At 41.0% G+C, this 23,865-nt stretch overlaps 2 protein-coding genes across 7 annotated transcripts in view; one reads left to right on the top strand and one right to left on the bottom strand.

Annotated features, from left to right (window-relative positions):
* Positions 1-2,956, bottom strand: part of UCHL5 (ubiquitin C-terminal hydrolase L5) — a 43,139-nt gene extending 40,183 nt beyond the window's left edge. For 2 of the 4 annotated variants that reach the window (XM_061160018.1, XM_061160019.1), the window contains exon 1: positions 2,757-2,956. In XM_061160018.1, the coding sequence (XP_061016001.1) occupies positions 2,757-2,832 (76 nt within the window). In that variant the 5' untranslated portion in view covers positions 2,833-2,956. The remainder of the gene's footprint in view (positions 1-2,756) is intronic. The other 2 variants (XM_061160016.1, XM_061160017.1) reach the window with 2 other exon arrangements.
* A 273-nt stretch (positions 2,957-3,229) lies between these two features.
* The window catches only part of RO60 (Ro60, Y RNA binding protein), a 30,019-nt gene continuing 9,383 nt past the window's right edge, over positions 3,230-23,865 (top strand). For 2 of the 3 annotated variants that reach the window (XR_009695749.1, XM_061160012.1), the window contains exons 1-6: positions 3,230-3,368; positions 15,576-16,173; positions 18,450-18,670; positions 19,305-19,451; positions 19,993-20,130; positions 23,540-23,656. Coding sequence is in view for 2 of the 3 variants with exons in the window: in XM_061160012.1 (XP_061015995.1) it covers positions 15,594-16,173; positions 18,450-18,670; positions 19,305-19,451; positions 19,993-20,130; positions 23,540-23,656 (1,203 nt within the window). In the remaining variant the exon portion in view is untranslated. Of the gene's footprint in view, positions 3,369-9,377; positions 9,486-15,575; positions 16,174-18,449; positions 18,671-19,304; positions 19,452-19,992; positions 20,131-23,539; positions 23,657-23,865 lie in introns of all 3 variants that reach the window. The other variant, XM_061160013.1, reaches the window with a different exon arrangement.

Here is a 23,865-nt window from a genome sequence, read left to right as displayed (position 1 = left end):
AGTCTGACTAGAGGTTTATCCATTTTACTGATCTTTGAGACAACGGCTTTTGGTGTCATTGACTTTCTCCACTATTCTTCTCTTTTCTATTATACTAACTTCAACTCTGATCTCTATTATTTCCTTTTATCTGCTTACTATAGGTTTAATCTGCTCTTCTTTTTCTAGTTTATTGAACGGAAAGCTGGGGTCATTGATTTGCTGTACTAAATCCAGTCCCTGATACTCTATCCTGGCTAGAAGCAGAAATTTACAGCTTCTAATTGGTAGACTATCATAGTTTGTTTTACTCAATTTATTAATCATGTATGCACCGTATCAATTAAAAATATAGTTCTGTTCCATCAGTTTCTTAATACAAGAACTTTGTTTTACCCTGATGTTATATTCCACCAGAATTTTTAATTATATAATCACTGAACTCACAAATAATTTCCCCTTCAGTGAAGAAACTTAAAACTACAGTGCCACCTATAAAATAATAAGATGTTTCACTTTTGAAAGAATAAACTTCCAAAAGCTTTTTTAAATCCATGACGTGAATGAGGGGGAAAAAAAAAGACAGAAATAAACTTCTGTCTCTTTGAAGCAGCTGATAATGATGTACAACTTCCATCATTTAACTTTTGGCAAAGGTCTCCTGCTAATTGAGCCAATCTATTAATAACTATCACTTCACTCTTCACAAGTGCAGGTACAGGAGGTGTGGTTCCATATCAGTCTCTTACACATGACTTTACTTAAACCACTTTCAATTCCAAGTTTTCTGCACATATGAAAGCGAAGCAACAGCTGTTAATAGAATGGACTAACTTTAAAATAAGCAAATTTGCCTGGTACAACATTTTTTAAGGTTAACTTTAATATGTCATAATAGTTAAGGTTTTGAAGGTTCATGGTTAAACCTGTGCACATTTCAAATTCAGTGTATGTCCAAAGTTTAACCTATTTCCTTGTCCATCAAGCCTACTCTTCTCTTTTACTTCACCAGTCTCCTAAGCTAGAGACTAAAATCATTATCACCTTTCCCCCTTTATCCCACCAGTTAACTGTCCCGTGGACTTAAATAAAGCCAAAATTATTGACTACCTCCTCTCCAAATCACTACTTCATATTGAGCTAATCTTCTCAGATTCTGACCATCTTAAGAGCTTTCTAGTCTCTCACTTCATTCCATTCCAGTGTACTGCACACTACATGTAGTAAATGCTTTTCAATTATAAAAATGTCATTTCAGCATTGAAATATCTGACAGTTAAGTCCCCGGGGATTACAGGCCAACCCACACAACACAGCATGGCACACAATTGGGCCTCAGTTTATCTTTTCAGTTTGGGATTCAAATATTCCTCTAATCTGTTACACTGTTTTAGTCACTTCCCCAGCCACTTCCCTGGGCTTCCCAGGTGGCGCTAGTGGTAAAGAACTGAGCTAATGGACAGGACTGAGCAGCTGTTCCCTAAGCCATATACTTTAATATATAATAAACTACTGTTTATGCCTTTCCTTCTGCCTGTGTTCTTCCAGGACTTGTGTGTAAATACTCCAAGGCAGCAGTTAATACGCCATTATATATTGCTTGTCAGTTCTTCAGCAGCCCTGCTTTATTCACACTAAAAATGCCGAAATCCTACCAATGTGGCTGAGATATACACTAGGTAAACAATATATGCGTGATAAATGGCATTTCAAATAGCTACGTACAACAAACAGTGGGCTTCCCAGGTGGTTCAGTGGGAAAAGAACCTGCCTGCAACGAAGAAGACGCAGGAGATACGGGTTCAATTCCTGGGTCGGGAAGATCCCCTGGAAGAGGGCATGGCAACCCACTCCAGTATCCCAGCCTGGAGAATCCCTTGGACAGGAGCCTGGCAGGCTACAGTCCATGTGGTCCCGGAGAGTCAGACACAACTGAATCGGCTGGGCACGGACGGACGACAAACAGTATACAATGTTGAATTTCTACCCTCGGTACAAGTTTTAATAACATGGTAGCTAAAATGAATAATACTTGAAAAAATGTAACAGATAAAAATAAACTTACTGCCAAAGTAGAGAACAGGGAACAAGAAGGGCAGAGAAGGCCACCAAGTCGAATACGATGGTTACTTGGGACCGGAGACACGGAATAGAGTCAGAGAGCAATTAAGAGGCAAGCATGTGGCCTCTAGAACACTCGCTGGAGAAACCACACTTTCCCGGAAGCCACAAGCGAGCAGAAGGAGCGAGGTGGCCCGCGCGTCCCGTGTAGCCAGCCCGCGCGGACGGCTGCAGGGCGGATCACACACACTCGACAGGTTCTGCTTCGAATGACTCGGATGTCAGGTTCCCACGCAGCTTGGGGCCCTGGACACCCCACCCTCGACAAGGCACACCTGACTTTTTCTGCAGGACCGATGACCTGAGACGCGCACCTGGACACACCTGCCCGGGATGGGGGCGCCCCGAGGTGGAAAGAGGCTTCCAAGGCGTAAAGTGGCGGCCGGGGCGCCTCTCGGGCCAGCGAACCTAGTCCTGGAGCGTCGAATCCCGGGGACACCTTCCTGTCTCCGAAGTGTGGCTCTCAGATCGCCACGGAAACGCGACTTGCCGGGGCTGAAGCCCTACCTTTCCCCCGCCTGTCCCCGACTCCAGGGTTCGGGAGTCGCCTCCCTTCAGACGCCGGGCGGCCGGAGCCGCAGACAAGCGCTGGTGCCCAGCTTCGGCCTCCTCCCGTAACCCCCCACCGGCCCAGGACGGCCCCCTTGGGCTCTCACCAAATCCTTTAATGAGCTCGGTGAAGACCCCGGGGTCGCTCTCCATGAGGCACCACTCCCCGGCATTGCCCGTCATGGCCCAGGCCGCGCGCCGCCCTGCTCCACCGCCGGCTCCGGGAGCCCCCGGCCCTCGCTCCTGCCACCGCCGGCCACTGAGCTCGGCAAACCCGCCGCGGGCTCGTCCACCTCACGTCACCCCGCCTACTTCCCGACAGCCTTCGCGGCGCCGTCACCTGGAGCGCGACAGAGCGCGGGCGGACGCTCTAGCCACCCGGGAGCCGGCGAGACTCTCCCTGGGCCGCTCCGGACCAGGAGCCGATACGGAAGGGGTGCGGGGCGGGCGAACTGGGCAAAAGCCGAGAAAGGGCGGGGCCTGGGGGGGCCCCTGAGGAGGGAACATCCGGGCCCCTCGCCAGTCTGGGGCAGGGGCGGGGCGCGGCCGGGGGGCGGGGCTCGCGCCCGGGAGCCGAACCCCGAGGCCCCCGCGGCGGCCCCGGAGCAGTCGTCGCCCGTCAGGCCGCGGTGCGTTGTCGTCCTACGGCGGCGGCGCGGTACCGCGCAGCGCTTCTCCCGGTGGCGCGGCGGCTTCGGAGGCTCGGCCGCCTGGCAAAGGTGAGGGAACCGCGGGAGGCCGGCTGGCCGCGGCCCTTTGTGCGGTCTGAGCGGCGCGCGGTGGGGGTGGGGGACGCGCAGGGTCCGGCCGGTCCCCCGTGGCCCGCGCCCCGCATCTCCGCGGCCGGAGCAGACCGCCTCCCACCCCGCCTCGGGGTTCTGCCCGTCTCGGGGGTGGGGGGAGCGGAACCGGCCGCTCCGTGAGCCTCCTCGCTGGACCGGACCCTTCGGGAAAGACCGAACCCGTCCCGGTGCTGCTCGCGGAGCTTTCCACCGGCCGACGTCCTGAGGACCCGCTTTCCTCCTCCTCCTCCTTCCTCCTCCCGCCGCTGCTGCGCCGAGAGGCGTTGCCCGGCCTGCAGGCTTTGAGGGCAAGGATCTTTGTGAGAAGACCCAGGACGAGTTTGTGCTGGGGGAATGACGAGGGAGAGGAGAAGAATCTGTCCTGTCGTCCATCGGGGGGTGATAGACAAGTGCTGTGCGATGCCTCCAAGGCACAGGAGGTTGAAAAATGTAGTGTGTTAAATCTGAAAACACGTATAATGGTCCTAAGACTAAAGGATGCGTTGAACCAAAAATGGCTGTCTTCACTAAATCAGGAACAGCCCCCCTTCACCAAGGCCTTGCAGAATACTGATGTTAAGATAAAGTCTTTTAAGAGTGGTAGTACTTTTGCATCACTCAATAAATCTGAGTTCCCAGGAGGGGCCCTTCCTTGACTTTCCTGGGGGAAAAAAAAATCTTTACTTGGTAGAACTCTGATTCTTTGCTTCTCAACTTGGTGGACCTGGAAGGGAACCTTGTCCTACAGGGCTGTGTGAAGCCACAAAATAAACGTGACAAATTTTATCGAGAAACAACGGGACAGCTTTAATATTAAGACAGACATGGTTGTATTATGGAGTAGAAGCCCGAGTTTGTGTCAGGTGTTGGATTTAAAAAAATTTTTGGAAACTTTCTTGAAAGTTTATACCTGAAAGAGACTGTCCTCGAGCTGGTGGGGGGAGGGGGGCGGAGTTCTGCTGCGGCTGCTGCTAAGTCGCTTCAGTCGTGTCCGACTCTGTGCGACCCCATAGACGGCAGCCCACCAGGCTCCGCCGTCCCTGGGATTCTCCAGGCAAGAACACTGGAGTGGGTTGCCATTTCCTTCTCCAGTGCATGAAAGTGAAAAGTGAAAGTGAAGTCTCTCAGTTGGGTCCGACTCTTTGCGACCCCATGGACTGCAACCTACCAGGCTCTTCCGTCCATGGGATTTTCCAGGCAAAAGTACTGGAGTAGGTTGCCATTGCCTTCTCTGGGGAGTTCTGCTAAGTATACTTAAATGGGAAAGTTTGTGAGGCGAGGAGTCTAGGCTTATTTCCTTATGAACCGCGCCTAGAGTGAGTGTCATCAGACCCCAGAGCTGTTTGCAGTAATTTATAGTACTTTTTAATCTGCAGTATTGCTGTGAACTTGGAATAGAACCTAGAACTTCAGTGCTAAGTAAATACAGCAGAACTAACATTTGATACTCCACTCAACATGGTGCCTGTTGTAGAGAGACCAAACTGAAAATTAGCCCTTGACAGAACCTGTAAGTAATCAGAAAAGGGATGGGGGTCAAATTTCCTTAGTTATATTGTTAACATTTAATCCTAAGAGTTCACATAAAAATCCAGATTTCTGGGTCTTTGGGCAAAATGAGAGGATCTGGAATTACAAGGCCCTTACTACATGTTGACCAGTTGGCTGAAAGTGCATGCCTTCAGGATCTCATGCTGTTATATCTCCTACTGTTCCTCACCGATTTTTATTGCATCACACTTGACTTGATCCACTCATGTCCATTACCAGTCTGAGTGATACAGTTATCTGAACATGTGGCCCCTGGTTTTGCAGTATTCCCTCTTTTTTGAAACGATCTTGCTCTCATAGGTGTAAGTCAGTTTTGACTTCATTTAAAAAGGAGTAAGCTGCAAACTTATTTGACCTCTTGGGATAAAAGGGAGCCTTTTCAAGTAACAAATGATCAAGAGACTTTGGAAAGATACTTAGATGTGTACTTTCAAGAAAAACGTAGGAATCCTTAGAAAACATGTATTATTAGCATTATTAAAAAGTACTATAGTTGTTCTTGTCTGACTCTTTGCAACCCCATGGACTGCAGCACACCAGGCTTCCCGTCCTTCACCATCTCTTGGAGTTTGCTCAAAACTCATGTCCATTGAGTCAGTGATGTCAACCATCTCATCCTCTGTTGTCCCTTTCTCCTGCCTTCAATCTTTCCCAGCATCAGGGTCTTTTCCAGTGAGTCAGCTCTTCGCATCAGGTGGCCAAAGTGTTGGAGCTTCAGCTTCAATAATTGTTCTAGTTCCAGTGAATAAGAAGCAGAAATAAATGCTGTTACATACTGTGAATTACTAGCATTCACTGATTTTGCATTCAAAATTAGGAAAAAGAGAAGCACAACCAATTTCAAAGTGTGGCTGTGCTTTTAGTAATATTGTGATTTGTTTGATTGCTTCCCCAAATTTTAATTTATAGAAGTTTAATAAAACTTTAGCTGTATTAAATTTCTTTGGAGGGGTTTGCTTTAAGCATACTGGGTGTGTCAGTCCAGCTGAAAGAAGAATTAACTATCTTTGTTAATCTGGATTTACAACACTTGTATGTTCAGGAGTGGATTAACTGATGACCAGGCTCTGACCTAACTCCCTGCCCAACTCCCTTCTAAACCACTGACATTGGAGCTTAAGCTTTGAGAAGGGGGATGAAAGCAGTTGGGGAAGGAAGAAATTAAGGTCCTATGTATGTATGTGTGTGTATTACATACACATATGTGTTTATATGTATCAGTTCAGTAGCTCAGTCGTGTCCAACTCTTTTGCAGCTCCATGGACTACAGCACTCCAGGCTTCCCTGTCCATCACCAACTCCCAGAGCTTGCTCAGACTCATGTCCATACAGTCAGTGATGCCATCCAACCATCTCATTATACACACACACATACACATTTTTACATGTATATATATGTACACATATGGGCTTCCCAGGTGGTTAAGTGGTAAAGAATCTGCCTGCCAGTGCAGGAGACATGGGCTCAATCCCTGGGTGAGGAAGATCCCCTGGAGAAGGAAATGGCAACCCATTCCAGTATTCTTGCCTGGGAAATCCCATGGACGGAGGAGCCTAGCATGCTGCAGTCCATGGGATCACAAAAGAGTCGGTCATGACTTAGCAATTCAACAACAACACACACGGATATATATATATGTCTATGTATATCTCAAATTGCTTTCTAAAGACAAATATAAAAAATAGAGTTAAATATCATTTAAATGCTTATCTTTTTAAATAACTTCCCAAATATCTTTTGCTTAGTCAATTTAAATTTTTTTTTAAAATAACATTTTTGAGATAGACTTCACACATCCCATTCAAGGAGTTTTAGTATATTCATAGAGTTGTCGCACACACATACGGAATTGTGTAATCATTACCACTATCTAATTTCAGAACATTTTCATCATCCCCCAAAAGAAACCCCTTACACTTTAGAGAAGAATCTAGCAATTCCACAAAAGGTTGAATATAGAGAGATCATATGATCCAACATTTTACATTCCACCAGCGGGGTATGAAGGTTCTAATTTCTCCAGATCCTCACCATTGCTGCTTATTATTGTCATTTTGATTATAGCCATTCTAGTACATGTGAAATGGTATCTCATTGCAGTATTTATTTGCTGATAACCAGTGATATTCAGCATTTTTTGTGTGTGTTGGCCATTTGTATATCTTTGAAGAAACGCCTATATAGACTCAGCCTATTTTTTAATTGGGGTATTTATCATTTTATTATGTAGTTATGAGTGTTCTATATATTATAGACACAAATTCTTTGTCATATGTATGATTTGCAAATGTTTTCTCCCTTTCTCTGGGATGTCTGTTTGCTTTCTTTTGAAAAACAGTGGTATCTTTTGAAACACAGTTTTAAATTTTGATGAAGGCCTGTCTTTTTTTTTCCTGTTTTCATTTACGCCTTTGGTGTCTGTGTTTTGAGATCAATTCTCTGATGTCACCTCAGTATCTTACAGTTCATTTCACCTCAGTTCCATTCCAGAGTGCAGTTCCATCAGATCTCACAAGTTAAAGGGCAGGAACCCCAACAGATTGCCCTTCCTTCAGACAGCAGCTTCTGGGAGGGCCCCAGTCTCCCCACACTTCTGCCTGCCCAGGTGGGCGTCCCGCAGCCCTCTCAGGGCCAGTAGTTCACCTGGATGGCACAGCTCCCTAAAAGCACCAGCCTTATGGTTACAGTTTTGTTTAAAAAGGACGCAGTTCAGGAACAGCCACATGGAGGACATGCCCAGGCCAGTCTGGAAGCAGCAGCAGGATCCCTTCTGTTTGTGCGATCCTGGCACGTCACCCCACCAGTACTGACTTGGTGTCTGTGCTGAAGTTGGGGGTCCGGAGTTTGTGTGTGGGGGCCTTATGATTAAGCAGGATTGATGAATTCATTGACCACATGGTTGAGCCCAGTGTGCTGCTGTCCTCCCCTCCTGGGAGGAGGATCTGGTCCAGAGTTCCAGCCTTCTAATCAGAGGATTGGTCTTTATGGTGATCCCATCTGGAAACAATCCAAAGGCCCAGAATGAGCCCTCTCATTAGCATAACAAAGACACCCATCAATCAGGATATTGCTTTGTTTTTTGTTTTTGTTTTTTTTTTGGTCAACATTGTTTTGAATAAAAGATTCTTTAAATTCTATGCTGCTTTACAATTTTTAAGTTTCAACACACATGATTTCATATAATCTCATAATAACTCTCCTTATAAATCCTCTACACCTGTATTGTGCCTCTCCCCTTTCTCCCCACAGGTAACCACTAGTTTATTCTCCGTATCTGTGAACCGGTTTCTTGTTTCTTCATTCACTAGTTTGTTGTATTTTTTAGAGTCCACATAAGTGATACCACACAATATTTGTCTTTGTCTTACTTCACGTAGCATAATGCCCTCCAGGTCCACCCATGTTGCTGAAAATGGCAAAATTTCATTCCTTTTTATGGTTTATGACTGAGTTGTATTCCATTGTATATACATATACCACATGTTATTTATTCATTCATCTGTTGATGGCCACTTAGGTTGCTTCCATACCTTGGCAATTGTAAATAACGCTGCTGTGAACATTGGATGCATGTATATTTTTGAGGTGTTTTTTTTTTTTTTTTTAAATATAAACCCCAAGTGGTTTTTGAAGCCTTTTGAGAATCATGGACAAAAACCAGATAGTCTAATACTTTTAAAGGTTACAGTCCATTTATAGTTGTTACAAAACATTGGCTATATTCCCTGTGTTGTACAATACATCACTGTAGCCTGTCTTATACCCAGAAGTCTGTGTGTGTGCTGAGTTGCTTCAGTCTTGTCTGACTCTTTGCGACTCTGTGGACTGTAGCCCTCCAGGCTCCTCTTATCCATGGGATTCTCCAGTGATTGAACCCATGTCTCATATCTTCTGCATTGGTGGGAGGCTGGATCTTTATCACTAACGCCACCTGGGAAGCCCTTCCCCCCAGTAGTTTGTACCTCCCACAAAAACCAAATATTCTTTATTATACCACTATGTTTTATCACCTAGCCTATTTTATTTTATTTATTTATTTTTTTCACCTAGCCAATTTTGAAGTTAATTTCTATTGCAGGCTCAGTGTAGCTTGGAATATGCTGCCACTCTGTTTTTTATATTAAACTAAAAATTCTGACTCTGGTATATCTACATAAACAAGTAGACAGGTGCCATAGCTGTTAATGATGTTATATGTCCACTTGCATCCTGGAAAGTACTTTCACAGAACCATATGAAAAAAGTGAACAGTTTCTCTTGCAGAAATATTGAAAAGATACATGATCAGAGTTGTCATTAATTTAAGACGCAAGGGGAGATTCCATTGGTACAGCTATGAATAAGTAATTTCATTTCTTATAATAGGAATTATAAGAATTACATTTCTTTTTCAGGCATCTTCCCTAGAATTAAAGTTCATTTTGCTGCTTGCTGTACAAAAGATACTTGAATACCTAATATTAAACATATTAGAAGAATTTACAGAGAAACACTATCCTCAGGTGACTTTTTTACTCAGAACTCATTACTTTGTAACTTTTTCATGTTTTATTTTTCTTAACTGTATTTCTGTTACGTGCATATAGTACGTTTATTATTTTATTCTGATTACAGAATTTATGTTAGAGAATTATGTTTTTAATTACATGCATTGAGACTTATTTTTAAAGTAAACGTTACGGGAAAGAAAAACAAGTCATGCATAATACTTAGATAAATGGTTCAGAAAAATCAACTTTAATGTTACTGGTGTTGTCCTGTGTGTAGTTGCTCAGTCACGTCCAAGTCTTTGTGACCCCATGGACTGTAGCCCCCCAGGCTCTTCTGTCCTTAGGGATTCTCCAGGCAAGAATACTGGAGTGGTTTGCCATGCCCTCCACTAGGGGATATTCCCAACCCAGGAATCTAACTGGGTTCTCCTGCATTGCAGGCAGATTCTTTACCAGCTGAACTACCAGGGAAGCCCTGCTTAGTTGTTCTTAAATATATATTAGTAATTATTTTAAAATGATATTCTAGAGGAGTGATACACAAGTAAGACCTGGTCCCCACTCTCACGGGAACCATCGTTAGCTAGCCGTGTCACAAAGAATATAATACAAGGGAAAATTTGGAGAGGAGGGGGTTTTGAGGTTTATATTGGGACCTTGAACTCTCACCACCAGGGCCTTGGTGCAGGAAAGCTGGGGTAGTAGTATAATCTAATAATTGAATGTCATTTCACACTCATCCAACAAACATAACTAGTAAGCAAGAATGGCCAGGTTGAAGTAACACCAGAGAGTATGTTTCTGTAAAATCTAAAGGAGAGGCCACTAATGTCAAATGCAGTATAAAAATCAAAATAATAATTTCTACTGGAATTAGCTATTAATGTTGTCAGTCTTTGAGAAGGCAGTTAGTGTTTTTGGATTGAAAAGAAGAGGTAAATGCCATGTTGAAGAGAGGTTAAGAATACATAGAAAAAGCACCATCCACCACACCAGGAGTTTCAGCCTGTGCTGCTCTGGGTCCCCAGTGACTGATACAATGTGACCACCGCCTCCCTATACCACCTGAGGGGAGGACTGCCCTGACATTCACTACTTTGTATCAGAGCCTTACTGAAATACTGACACTGCTATTTCCACACAATCCAAATCTCTGTCCCCCTCAGTCACATTCAGAAGGTGAGGCTTTCTCCCAAACACTTACTCCTTACTTACCTTCTCCCAAGTACTGTGTGTTCCCCGCTCTGAGACCCAGTCTTACTCACCAGACTTACTTCCCCACTGGGAACTCCGTCATTTCCTTGTTACTCTTTCTCCCTCAGAGGGGCCCTACCCATCACCTTCACCCTTAGGGAAGGGGATAGCTCTTTTGCTGTCAAGGCCAGTCTCCATGTGGATGCTCTGAGCAGCTTTCAGGGATCTCATTGCCTCACTAAACGCCTTTCCTCCACTGCCTTCAACTCTCCAGATTAAACTTCCAACCTCAGCCTCCTGTCCTTTCATCTGAAAAAGTAAAAAGATTTTTCCTGTATCTCCCACCTTGCTTTTCCCTTGCCTTTATAACTTTCCTTCTATAAAAGAGCATTTACCCGTGAAGGCTCTTCCTTGCTGTGTGCCCTCTTCACCACACTGGAATCAAGCTATTTCTCACAGCCCCTGATTGCGATTGCCTCTCTTCAGCATTCCTGTTGCCAGTTTCGGCCTTATTTACTTGATTACCAAGTGTTTGACATTACCAGCCATTCACTCCGTGAAGTTCTCTGTTACGATCTGTGATACCACTTTCTCTTGATTTAAAGTCTGTGGGCCTCTCCTATTTCTCCTTTAAAGGACCCTTTTCTCCTTAGCTTTTATTGTTGATATTCACCAGGATTCTATCTTTAGCCTTTCCTACAGTATATAAACATGCTCAAAGTTTTATCGTCTTCAAAAAAATGTTCTTTTGCCTCTTTATTTTACTGCCTTACCTGTCAACATTTCTTTGCAGTATTCTTACTTCCTTTTCTAAACTTTAAAGACACAGAGCAAGATTACAGGTACTCCTTCCTGGAATGCATTCCCCAAACTTTATATACCAGTTTTTCAGCCTTCCTGGGTTACTGAGACAGCATTAGTTTATCCTCCTCTGCTTATTCACTTTTCTATCAAAGCACTTGATTACAAGTGCTTTATCAATTGTATATAAAGTTGTGCATAATTGTATATAAATTTAAATTGAGGAATAAATAAATTTCTACCACATCATACAGACTGTGATTTCCCTGAGGGCAGGAAAAGTTTTGAAAATCTTATTTTTAATGGAACAGAGATCTCCTTCATGCCTTACACACAGTATGCAGTAGATGCTGGTTGGGGATTTTTGTTGGCTGTGTCATTGTGTTGTTGGCCATGGGAAGAAGCCCAGTGCACCTGTAGTGGTGCAGGCAGCAGACCTGAGAGTAAACACTTGTACAGAGAACAGCAGTGGGAAGCAGTGGATGACTGTGGTTACTCTGTTAGGAGGAGAGAAAGTGATATTGCTGCCAGACAGTCAGTTCTAGTAGCTTTAGAGATAATGGAAGGAGGGAAATGTGGGTAATTACAGATGACACAAACTATAAATGAGCACTGTTGATACAGGATGTTAATCAGAATGCTCTCAGCTACAGGTTACAGAAAACCTATAAGCGATTTAAACAGTAAAGATACACTTGTGATATATTAGGCTTCCCTGGTGGCTCAGAGAGTAAAGAATATGCCTGCAATGCAGGAGACCTGGGTTTGATTCCTGGGTTGGGACGATCCCCTGGAGAAGGAAATGGCAACCCACTCCAGTCTTCTTGCCTAGAAAATCCCATGAATAGAGGAGCCTGGCAGGCTACAGTCCATGGGGTTGCAAAGAGTCAGCTACGACTGAGCAGCTAACACTAACACACTATGATATATTAGTACATTTCTAAGTTCCAGGTAACTTCATAGTATCAATGGCCTAGACTCTTTTTTTGTTGTTGTTTTTTATCTTTTCTGGCTCTGCCATCCTTATTTGTATGTCATCTTAAACTGGCTACCCCCATGACTCAAGACAGCTGACACCACTTCAGGCATCATGTGCTGCAAATGAATATCTCAAGGCAGAAAGAACATGCCTTTTTTATTTTCCTTATTTTATTAATTTATTTTAATTGGATTTACTTGGATTTACTTTATAATATTGTGGGGCTTGCCATACATTGACATGAATCAGTCACAGGAGTACATGTGTCCCCCTGTCCCAAATCCCCCTCCCACCTCCCTCCCCATCCCATCCCTCTGGGTCATCCCAGTGCACCGGCTTTGAGTGCCCTGTTTCATGCATCAGGCTTGGACTGGTGATCTAGTTCACATATAGTAATATACATGTTTCAATGCTATTCTCTCAAATCATCCCACCCTTGGCTTCTCCCACAGAATCCAAAAGTCTGTTCTTTATATCTATGTCTCTTTTGCTGTCTTGCACATAGGGTCATCATTGCCGTCTTTCTAAATTCCATATATATGCGTTAATATATGGTGTTGGTGTTTTTCTTTCTGACTTACTTCACTCTGTATAATAGGCTCCAGTTTCATCCACCTCATTAGAACTGATTCAAATGTGTTCTTTGTAATAGCTGAGTAATATTCCATTGTGTATATGTACCACAATTTTCTTATCCATTTGTCTGCAGATGGACATCTAGATTGCTCCCATATCCTGGCTATTGTAAACAGTGCTGGGATGAACATTGGGGTACATGTGTCTCTTTCAGTTCTGGTTTCCTTGGTGTATGTGCCCAGCAGTGGGATTTCTGGGTTGTATGGCAGTTCTATTTCCAGTTTTTAAAGGAATCTCCACACTGTTCTCCATAGAGGCTGTACTAGTTTGCATTCCCATCAAAAGTGTAAGAAGGTTTCCTTTTCTCCACACCCTCTCCAGCATTTATTGTTTGTAGACTTTTTGATGGCAGCCATTCTGACTGGCATGAGATGGTACCTCATTGTGGTTTTATTTGCATTTCTCTGATAATGAGTGATGTTGAGCATCTTTTCATGTGTGTGTGAGCCATCTATATGTCTTCTTTGGAGAAATGTCTGTTTAGTTCTTTGGCCCATTTTTTGATTGGGTTTATTTTCTTGGTATTAAGCTGCATGAGCTGCTTGTATATTTTAGAGATTAATTCTTTTTCAGTTGCTTCATTTGCTATTATTTTCTCCCATTCTGAAGGCTGTCTTATAGTTTCCTTGCTTATAGTTTCCTTCATTGTACAAAAGCTTTTAAGTTTAATTAGGTCCTGTTTGTTGATTTTGCTTTTATTTCCATTACTCTGGGAGGTAGGTCATAGAGGACCTTGCTGTGATTTATGTCAGAGAGTGTTTTGTCTGTGTTTTCCTCTAGGAGTTTTATAGTTTCTGGTCTTACCTTTAGATCTTTAATCCATTTTGAGTTTATTTTTGTGTTTGGTATTAGAATCTTTTCTAGTTTCTACAAGTGGTTGACCAGTTTTCCCAGCACCACTTGTTAAAGAGATTGTCTTTTCTCCATTGTATATTCTTGCCTCCTTTGTCAAAGATAAGGTGTCCATAGGTGCTTGGATTCATCTCTGGGCTTTCTGTTCTGTTCCACTGATCTATATTTCTGTCTGTGTGCCAGTACCATACTCTGTCTTGATGACTGTAGCTTTGTAGTATAGTCTGAAGTCAGGCAAGTTGATTCCTCCAGTTCCATTCTTCTTTCTCAAGATTGCTTTGGCTATTTGAAGTTTTTTTTGTGTTTCCATACAAATAGTGAAATTGTTCTAGTTCTCTGAAAAATACTGTTGGTAGCTTGATAAGGATTGCATTGAATCTATAGATGGCTTTTTGGTAGTATACTCATTTTCACTGTATTGATTCTTCCAATCCATGAACATGGTATATGTCTCCATCTATTTGTGTCATCTTTGATTTTTTTCATCAGTATTTGATAGTTTTCTATATATAGGTCTTTTGTTTCTTTTAGAGAACATGCCTTTTTAAGAGTCCAGGCCCCTTTTTAAGAGGGAAGGAGACCTCTGAAGTATCACCAGCAGATAATTATTGTGTCTCACTGGCAGGAGCTGTGATCCTTGCCCAATACCTGTACCAGTCACATGGCGAGAGGAGTGAGAGCATCACCTGGGGACTCATAACTGGTACCAAAACTCAGGCCTCAGCCAGATATTCTGAATTGTGAAAGAAACTTGGGGGGGGACAGGGTGAGTGGGACCCATCATTTTATGTTTAAACTAGCACTTCGAGTAATTCTGATGCCCATAGACTGTGAGAACCACTGGCTTAGAGCAATCAAGATTCATCCCGTGGGGCTGGGGACTGTTCCCTGAAGGATATTGCTACCAGAAAGAGGATAATAGTTAGAAACGGGGAGGGAGAAACAGATGTTGGGTACACAAGCAGAGCTTGTCTGCAATCACTGTGTCAGAGACCATTACTGCCCCGCCCCCACCCCATTTCCTCTCTCCTGTCTGCTCCTCTGGACTCCATGCCAAGCTGCCTGCTCAGACTCTGGAGCAGCAAACTACATCAAAAATGCAACTTCCTGACTGTCACTTCTGATCATCATACCATAACTTACTTAAACAATACTTTTAAATTAAAATATTTCATAGCAGATTTCAATAAGCCTAGAGTAATAAATGGTTTCCCTTTTTATAGTCTTTATCATTTCTATCTAGCTGTAATAATATTTTTTTTTTTTTTTTTCTGGGGAAAATAGTGATACTGGGGCTTCCCTCATAGCTCAGTTGGTAAAGAATCCGCCTGCAATTCAGGAGACCCCACTTCGATTCCTGGGTCTGGAATATCCCCTGGAGAAGGGATAGGCTACCCACTCCAGTATTCCGGCCTGGAGAATTCCATGGACTGTATAGCCCATGGGGTCTCAAAGAGTCGGACACAACTGAGCGGCTTTCACTTTCACTTTGGGCATTTGTAATTTTCAAAAAATTCCAAAATAATTCTGTTAATGCATCTGGATTTTTAAAGGTGATTACAAGTTTTTCTGTTAAATGGTAGTTTTCAGTGATACAGAATTCTATTATTTTCTTGTAATAACATTTTGCTTTTTGATAGACTTCCTAAAGGCAGAAAATGGAGGAATCTGTAAACCAAATGCAGCCACTGAATGAGAAGCAGATAGGTAATTCCGAAGGCGGATATGTGTGGCAAGTCACTGATATGAATCGGCTACACCGGTTCTTGTGTTTTGGTTCTGAAGGTGGGACTTACTATATCAAAGAACAGAAGCTGGGCCTTGAGAATGCCGAAGCTTTAATCAGATTGATTGAAGATGGCAGAGGATGTGAAGTGATACAGGAAATAAAGTCCTTTAGTCAAGAAGGCAGAACCGCAAAGCAGGAACCCACGCTCTTTGCCCTCGCCATTTGCTCCCAGTGTTCAGACATAAGCACCAAACAAGCCGCCTTCAAAGCTGTTCCTGAAGTTTGTCGCATCCCTACACACCTCTTTACTTTCATCCAGTTTAAGAAAGATCTAAAGGAAAGCATGAAGTGTGGCATGTGGGGTCGTGCCCTCCGGAAGGCTGTAGCAGACTGGTACAATGAAAAGGGTGGCATGGCCCTCGCCCTGGCAGTTACAAAATACAAACAGAGAAATGGCTGGTCTCACAAAGATCTGTTAAGACTGTCGCATCTTAAACCTTCCAGTGAAGGTAAGTGTGAGATCTTCATGGCGAGAGGTGAGGTACAGATATCCAGTAAATGGCAAATTTTTATTTGCTGTAAGACAACTGTGTAACATTTTCTAGAAATAGTCTTTCAGTCATAAGACATTGATTGACTAATTCATATGTTTAATGCCAACTTGGAATTAAACACCTACATATTAATGATTAAGAATCAAATGACAGATTTGCAGATTGATATTCTAAATCTTGGGGCTTCCTAGGTGGCTCAGTGATAAAGAATCCACCAACCAGTGCAGGAGATGCAGGTTTGATCCCTGGGTCAGGAAGATGCCCTGGAGTAGGGAATGGCAACCCACTCCAAGTATTCTTGCCTGGAAAATCCCATGGACAGAGGCGCCTGGTGGGCTACAGTCCAGAGTCGGACACAACTGAACAACTAAGCACTTCCTTGGACATACATTCCATGGAACCTAAAGGCTACCTCAAATAGTGCTGAAGTTAACAAATCAGGATGTGAACTGTCTTCAGTCATCCAGGGGTCATGGTAACTTGGGGCAGTTTTTCTGTGTCTATGAGAAGAGACTTTTGAGAAGTTATTTGGCTCTACAATGACTCTTTAGTCCTTCTTAGAAGGGAAATAAGAAAGACTTTTGCACAGGATTAATTTTAAATGTGAACACTCACAAAATAAACATGTCCAAATTTGACATTTTTTCTTTCAGCAGAGGTGAAACTTGAAATGACAGCCCCTCAGATGAGTTCAGATTTCAGTTCTACTTATTACTGTGTGTCCGTATACCAAGTAACTGAACCTGTCTGAGTTTCTGTATCTTCATCTATTAAAAAAACTTAGAAAGGGAATAGCCCTTGAAATTACTGTGACTAACAGTGATAGTGTGTATCAGAATACTTACACACAGTTTCTGACACAAGTAAAGAGCAGTGTTGGTTGCTTCTCCTTCTTCCTACACATCTTGTGTGGTGATGTCATCATACATGGAAGCTCCTCAGTAGTTCCTCTTTTACCACTTTTTTCTAAAACTACAAATGAACTTTTTCAAATGAAATTTAAGCAATAAATAACTGTAAATATTTGTATATACAAACATGTATATTTTGATTTTTTTATTAGAAATTACATGCTTGTTATATATATTTATTTATTTATTTATTGGTACTGTGTAGCCTGTGGGATCTTGGTTCCCCCATGAGGAATTGAATCCACACCCCCTGCAGAAAAAGCACATAGTCCCAACGACTGGACTGTCAGGGAATTCCAGATTTCACATTAAGATGTGTAAGACAGCAGAGTCACAATACTTTAGAAGTTCCTGCATGTTAATATTAACTTTTAGTCAAATTATTTAGAGTTCAGAAATAGCACACAGGCTCAGTCTGCCTTAGAGGTGTATTTTAGTTGGCCTGAACTATATTTTAGGGGGAAAAAAATGAATTATTTGCCAGTATTACATAAAAATCCATATTGTACCTTATATTGAAAATACATTCCTTTAGCAGCACCAAGCCAATTTTTTTTTCCCCAAATATTTCACTAAAGTATCTGTCAGGCGTATTCCGTTTAATTCACCATAGTCATGACCACTATTATATCAATGACCTCTTTCTTTTATTTGTTTTACCTACCTTCCCCCTATAGATCTTGAAATTGACAATTATGTCCCCCCACTATTTTACAGAAGTGGAAACTAAGGCTTCAGATGTCACACATGGATGTAGGCTAGAACCCAGATTTCCTCACTCTCCCAACCCAAAGCTTTTTCAACTACTGAAAGGAATTATAGAAGAAATGGACACATTATTTAGCTCTGTCATACTTTCTCAGCTGTTAAAAATTACAAGTTACCTACCTACCTGTCCACTTATCTCTGTAATTTACAAATGCATGTTTATTTAGCAGGTAAAGGGGCAAGTGAATATGAGATTAACTGAGGAAGATCTATACTTTTGTGAATTGAGATTGTGGACCTGAGATAGCCACCGTGTACTAAAGGTTCTAATGCTACTGCTTCAAAAAAAAAAGCTCTGTAATAAAATGACTTTGGAGTCATTATACTTCAAAACACATTAGGTTAGAGTTTTACCTCCAGAGTCTCATGGGATAGGCAAAAATTAGTTGACTCCATTTGCTTAAGTGTGTTTGTCATATTATGGGAAGTAGCATCCAGGCTTAAAACTCCTGTGTATCTAGATGTGCCATTCACAGAAGGTGTTCTCAGTAACACGTCCAGTTTTTTACCTGCTAATCCTACATGCCTTTTTAATTCTTTATTTTGTTGAAGGACTTGCTATTGTCACCAAATATATTACAAAGGGCTGGAAAGAGGTCCATGAACTGTATAAAGAAAAAGCGCTTTCTGTGGAGGCTGAAAAATTATTAAAGTATCTTGAGGCTGTAGAGAAAGTGAAGCACACAAAAGATGAACTGGAAGTCATTCATCTGATAGAAGAGCACAGACTGGTTAGGGAACATCTCCTAACAAATCACTTAAAGTCTAAAGAGGTAAGAAAGTTATAATACGTTTAACATGAGGAACTTAGGCTGTGTAGTAAAAGGATAAGTTTTGCTAATGCTTTTAAAATATATTAATACTTAAAATTTTTTTTTTTTTTTTTGCCATACTGCATGCTTTGTAGGATCTTAGTTCCTGGACCAGGGGACCAGGAATTGAACCCAGGCCCCCCGGCAGTGAAAGTGCCAAGTGCTAACCCTTGGACCACCAGGGAATTCCCTAAAAACCTTAAATATATCTTAAAATTAACATTTATTTAAAACACCTGGGCACAATGCCCAGATGTAGTTGGCAATTTTTTTTTTTTTTTTTTTTAGTTGGCAATTTTTAAGTAGTAGCTCCACTCCAGAAAATGTATTGGTTAGTCTACCTCGCTAATTAAATAAATAAAATTCTTATATACAGTTCCTTCACAAAATATAATGTACTTAACCTTATTACTCTAATAAAAGAGCAGGTTACTTTGTTCCATGAGTCTTTGACCAACCCACACAAATTTTTATTTAGAAAGTTGTCTGAACCCCCAAAAGAAAGCCTTAAAGACTGTTATTAATTGATATGTGTATGTTACATGTATTCATTTCCCCTTAATTCCTTTTATTTCTGCCTGTTTTATTGCAATAGGTATGGAAGGCTTTGTTACAAGAAATGCCTCTCACAGCATTACTACGGAATCTGGGAAAGATGACAGCTAACTCAGTGCTTGAACCAGGAAACTCAGAAGTGTCTTTAGTATGTGAAAAGCTGTGTAATGAAAAAGTGTTAAAAAAGGTAGGCGTTACCTTTGTTAACTACTACTAATTGAAAAAATTGGCTCTTAAATTTTGGAAATGGAGTGAGTGAAGTTTTTAGGTGTTTTGAGACTTTTATCATGCTATATTGCTGCTGCTGCTAAGTTGCTTCAGTCGTATCCGACTCTGTGCGACCCCATAGACGGCAGCCCACCAGGCTCCCCCGTCCCTGGGATTCTCCAGGTAAGAACACTGGAGTGGGTTGCCATTTCCTTCTCCAATGCATGAAAGTCAAAAGTGAAAGTGAAGTCGCTCAGTCATGGCCTACTCTTAGCAACCCCATGGACTGCAGCCTACCAGGCTGCTCCATCCATGGGATTCTCCAGGCAAGAGTACTGGAGTGGGGTGCCATTGCCTTCTCTGTACCATATTGCATTGACTCTGAAATCTTAAGTTTAATATGTCCTCATTTTTCTCTTTATGAAATAGATCTGTTAGCTACAATAACAAAAATCTAAGAGACATGATTACTGTTTTTCACTTGAATTTGACATTTGCTTTCTGTCTCTGTCATGTTCTAGGCTCGTATACATCCATTTCATGTTTTAATTGCGTTAGAAACTTATAAGACAGGTCATGGGCTCAGAGGAAAACTGAAGTGGCGCCCCGATGAAGAAATTCTGCAAGCTTTGGATGCCGCTTTTTATAAAACATTTAAGGTAATGGTTTGATTTTTGTTTGAAAACAAAAAACCCAGTTAAGATTTAGGAACACATTTTAAAGATGATGATAGTAGTTTAACCACTTTTGATTAGGTATTCATTTGTTCATGTGAAAATGAATATATAATTATGATTATATTCATAAGCTTATGAATAAAGTATTTCTCTCTACCTTTGGACAACAACCAGACATCAACCATTAAATTTTGATGTGTTAAATTACTAAATTAAAAAATTTGCATTCCTCTGGAGTCCTGGGACTTGATCTTCTGTCCTGTTTTCCCATTAATCAGTAGTAGATCTCCTCTGTCTTGATAGGGAATAATTTTTTTTACAAATGGAAATTTTATATCAGAGCCATAAGTTAAAGTTTTTGATTTTAAAAAAATCTTGCTCTTCAACAAAGTATTAGCAACCAAATTCAGCAGCAGATTAAAGAGATTATACAAGTGAGAGTCACCCTCAACATACAAGGATCATACAATATAAGAAAAAGAAAAAAAAAAAAAAGAAAAATCAGTGTAATATAACATGTTAAAAGATAACACATGATATCTCAATTGATGCAGAAAAAGCATTTGACAAAATCCTATACCCTTTCTGATTTAAAAAAAAAAAAAAACACTTCTCAATAAACCAGGAATAGAAGTAAGCTTCCTTAGTGTAATAAAGGTCCTGCATAAAAAACCCACAGCTGTCATCATACCCAGGAGTAAAAGATTGAAATCTTTTCCCTTAAGATCAGAAACAAGACCAGGATGCCCACTTTTCCCACTTTGATTTACATTTACTAGAAGTTCTAGCAGTTATGAAAGGAAAAGAAATATTAAAATGTATCCAGGTTGTTTTCATTTTCATTTTTAAATTTTTTATTAAAAAAAAAATTGTTTTGTCCACTCCTGGAGCAGCATGCAGGATCTTAGCTCCTCAACCAGGGATTGAACCCATGCCCCCTGCAGGAGAAGCACAGAATCTTAACCACTGAACCACCAGGAAAATCTCAGTCCACGTTGGAAAGGGAGAGAAACTATCATGTTCTCAGATGATTTGATGTTACACAGAGAAAACCATAAAGAAGTCACAAAATAGGATTTCCCTGGAGTCTAGTAGTTAAAAGACTCCACCCTTCCACTGCAGGGGGCACAGGTTCTATCCCTGGTTGGAGAACTAAGATCCCACATGCCACGTGGCATGACCAAAAAGAATTTTTTTTAAAATTCCACAAAATAATATTAGATCTAGCAAATGGATTCAACAGAGTTGCAGGATATAAATTGAGCAGGAAAAAAATCAGTAGTATTTCTATACACTAGCAATGAACAGTCCAAAAACAAAATTAAGAAAACATTCCATTTACAACAGCGTCAAAAATAATGAGAAACTTTGGAGTAAATTTAACTATGGGGTGTAAGACTGACTTACTGAAAACTGCAAAACACTACTGAAAAAAATTTAAAAAATAAATAAATGAGAAGACATCTTTTGTACCTAGTTTGGAAGACTTCATGACGTTAAAATGCCAGTGTACCCAAAGCAGGCTACAGATTCAGTGTGATCCCTGTGGCATGTTTAGCCAAAACAGAAATCCCCACCCTAAAATTTATATGGACTCTCAGAGGACCCCAAATCGGGAAACCTATGTTGAAAAAAAAACAAAGTTGGAAGACCCAAACTTCCAAATTTAGGATTTCAAAAGTTACTACAAAGCTACAGTAATCAAAACAGTGTAGTACTGGCATAAACACGACATGTACACCAACAGAATAGAGCAGGGAACCTAGAATTAAACTCACACATGGATGGTCAATTGATTTTTTAATAGAGTGTCAAGACAGTTCAATGGAGAGAAGATGTAGTCTTTAACAAATGGTGCTGGGGAGACTGGATATCCACATGCAAAAGAGTGAAGCTGGACCGTTACTTTACACCACATATAAAAATTAACTCAAAGTGACCTGTAGATAAGACTTAAAACTACACAGCTGTTAGAATAAGACATATTATAAAAGCTCATTTAAAAAAAAAAGCTCATGACCCTGGGTTTGGTAGTAGATTCTTAGATGTGATACCAAAAGCACAGACAAGAAAAGGAAAAGTAGATAAATTTTGACTTCATCAAAACTCAAATCTTCTGTGCATCAAAGGACACTGTCAAGAGAGTGAAAAGATACCTGCAGAGAAGGAGGAAATATTTGCAGATCATCTATTTTACAGGGGTTTAACATCCAGAATACACACATACACACACACACACACACACATACACATATGTGTGTGTGTATATATATCCAGAATATATATATATTTATAGACGTGTGTGTGTGTGTATATATAAAACTCCTACAACTCAACAGTAAAAATACAAACAACCCAATTCAAGATATGGGCAGAGTACTTGAACAGACATTTCTCCAAGGAAGGTAAACAGATGGCCAGTTAAGCACATGCAAAGATGCTCAACATTAGTCATCAGGCAAATGCAAATCAAAACCACAGTGAGATGCCACTTCACACCTAGTTGGATGGCTCTGGCCATCCAAAAATACCACCTCCTATGTATATACCCAAAAGAATTGAAAACCGGAAATCATATACTTATACCCAGGTACCTATACCCAGATGTTGATAGAAGCATTATTCACAGCAGCCAAAAGGTGGGAACAACCTGAGTATTCATCAGGAGGTGAATGGACAAATGAAATATGATATATGCATATAATGGAGTATTCAGCCTTACAAAGTAGTAGAACTTGAAAGATGCTACAGCAGCGATGAACCTTGAAAACATTATGCTAGGTGAAAAAAAGCCAGACAGGAAAGGATAAGCATACTATGGTTACACTCATGAGGTTTCCAGAATACACAAATTCATAGATGTAGAAAGTAAAACAGAAGTTGCCTAGGGCGAGAGGTGGATAAGAATGAGCAGTTATTGTCACTGGGTACAGAGTTTCTGTTGGGATGATGAAAAAGTTCTGGAAATAGTAATGGTGGTTATATACATACATACATACATACATATATATAAAACATTGTGAATGTATTTAATGCTGCTGAATTATACACTTAAAAATGATTAGAAAGTAAATTTTATGTTGTTTATATTTTACTACAAAAAAAATTCCGTGCTAGAAATTCCCAGTTTACTTCATGAGGAAAAGTTAAAAAAAAAAAAAAAAAAGAAAGATTGTAACTTCTTTAAGTTACTAAATAGGCCGTCTTATTTTCATTGTTTTACCTCTAGTTAAAGCTAAGCATTCCTAAATATTTGTCAGTTGGTAAATCAAAAATCAAGCCTTTTATCTTAGTCTTTTAAGTGAAAAGTAAGGAAATATGATATGTTAGAAATTTAATTTATTTACAGTTTCTGTGACTGCTTTTAATGATTGTTTTGTCTTCTCTTTAGACAGTCGAGCCAACTGGAAAGCGTTTCTTACTGGCAATCGATGTCAGTGCTTCTATGGACCAAAGAGTTTTGGGTAGTGTACTCAATGCAAGCACAGTAGCTGCAGCAATGTGCATGGTGAGAACTCCTAAGGCAATTTAGGATTTTGCCATACTGAAAATGTTTACCTGGCACAAAACTATAAAGTTAGATATGATCAAAAATTATATTTTCACTTGTTTTAAGCAAAGCTTTAAGTATTGTATATGTACTTGAGTATACTTATATATTCCAGTATTCTTGCCTGGGAAATCCCATGGACAGAGGAGCCTGGCGGGCTACAGTCC

This window comes from Dama dama, chromosome 14 (genome assembly GCF_033118175.1).
Source record: "Dama dama isolate Ldn47 chromosome 14, ASM3311817v1, whole genome shotgun sequence".
NCBI classification, from domain to species: domain Eukaryota; kingdom Metazoa; phylum Chordata; class Mammalia; order Artiodactyla; family Cervidae; genus Dama; species Dama dama.
Note: the sequence above shows the minus strand (reverse complement) of the source record. Positions and strands in the feature narration are given on the sequence as shown.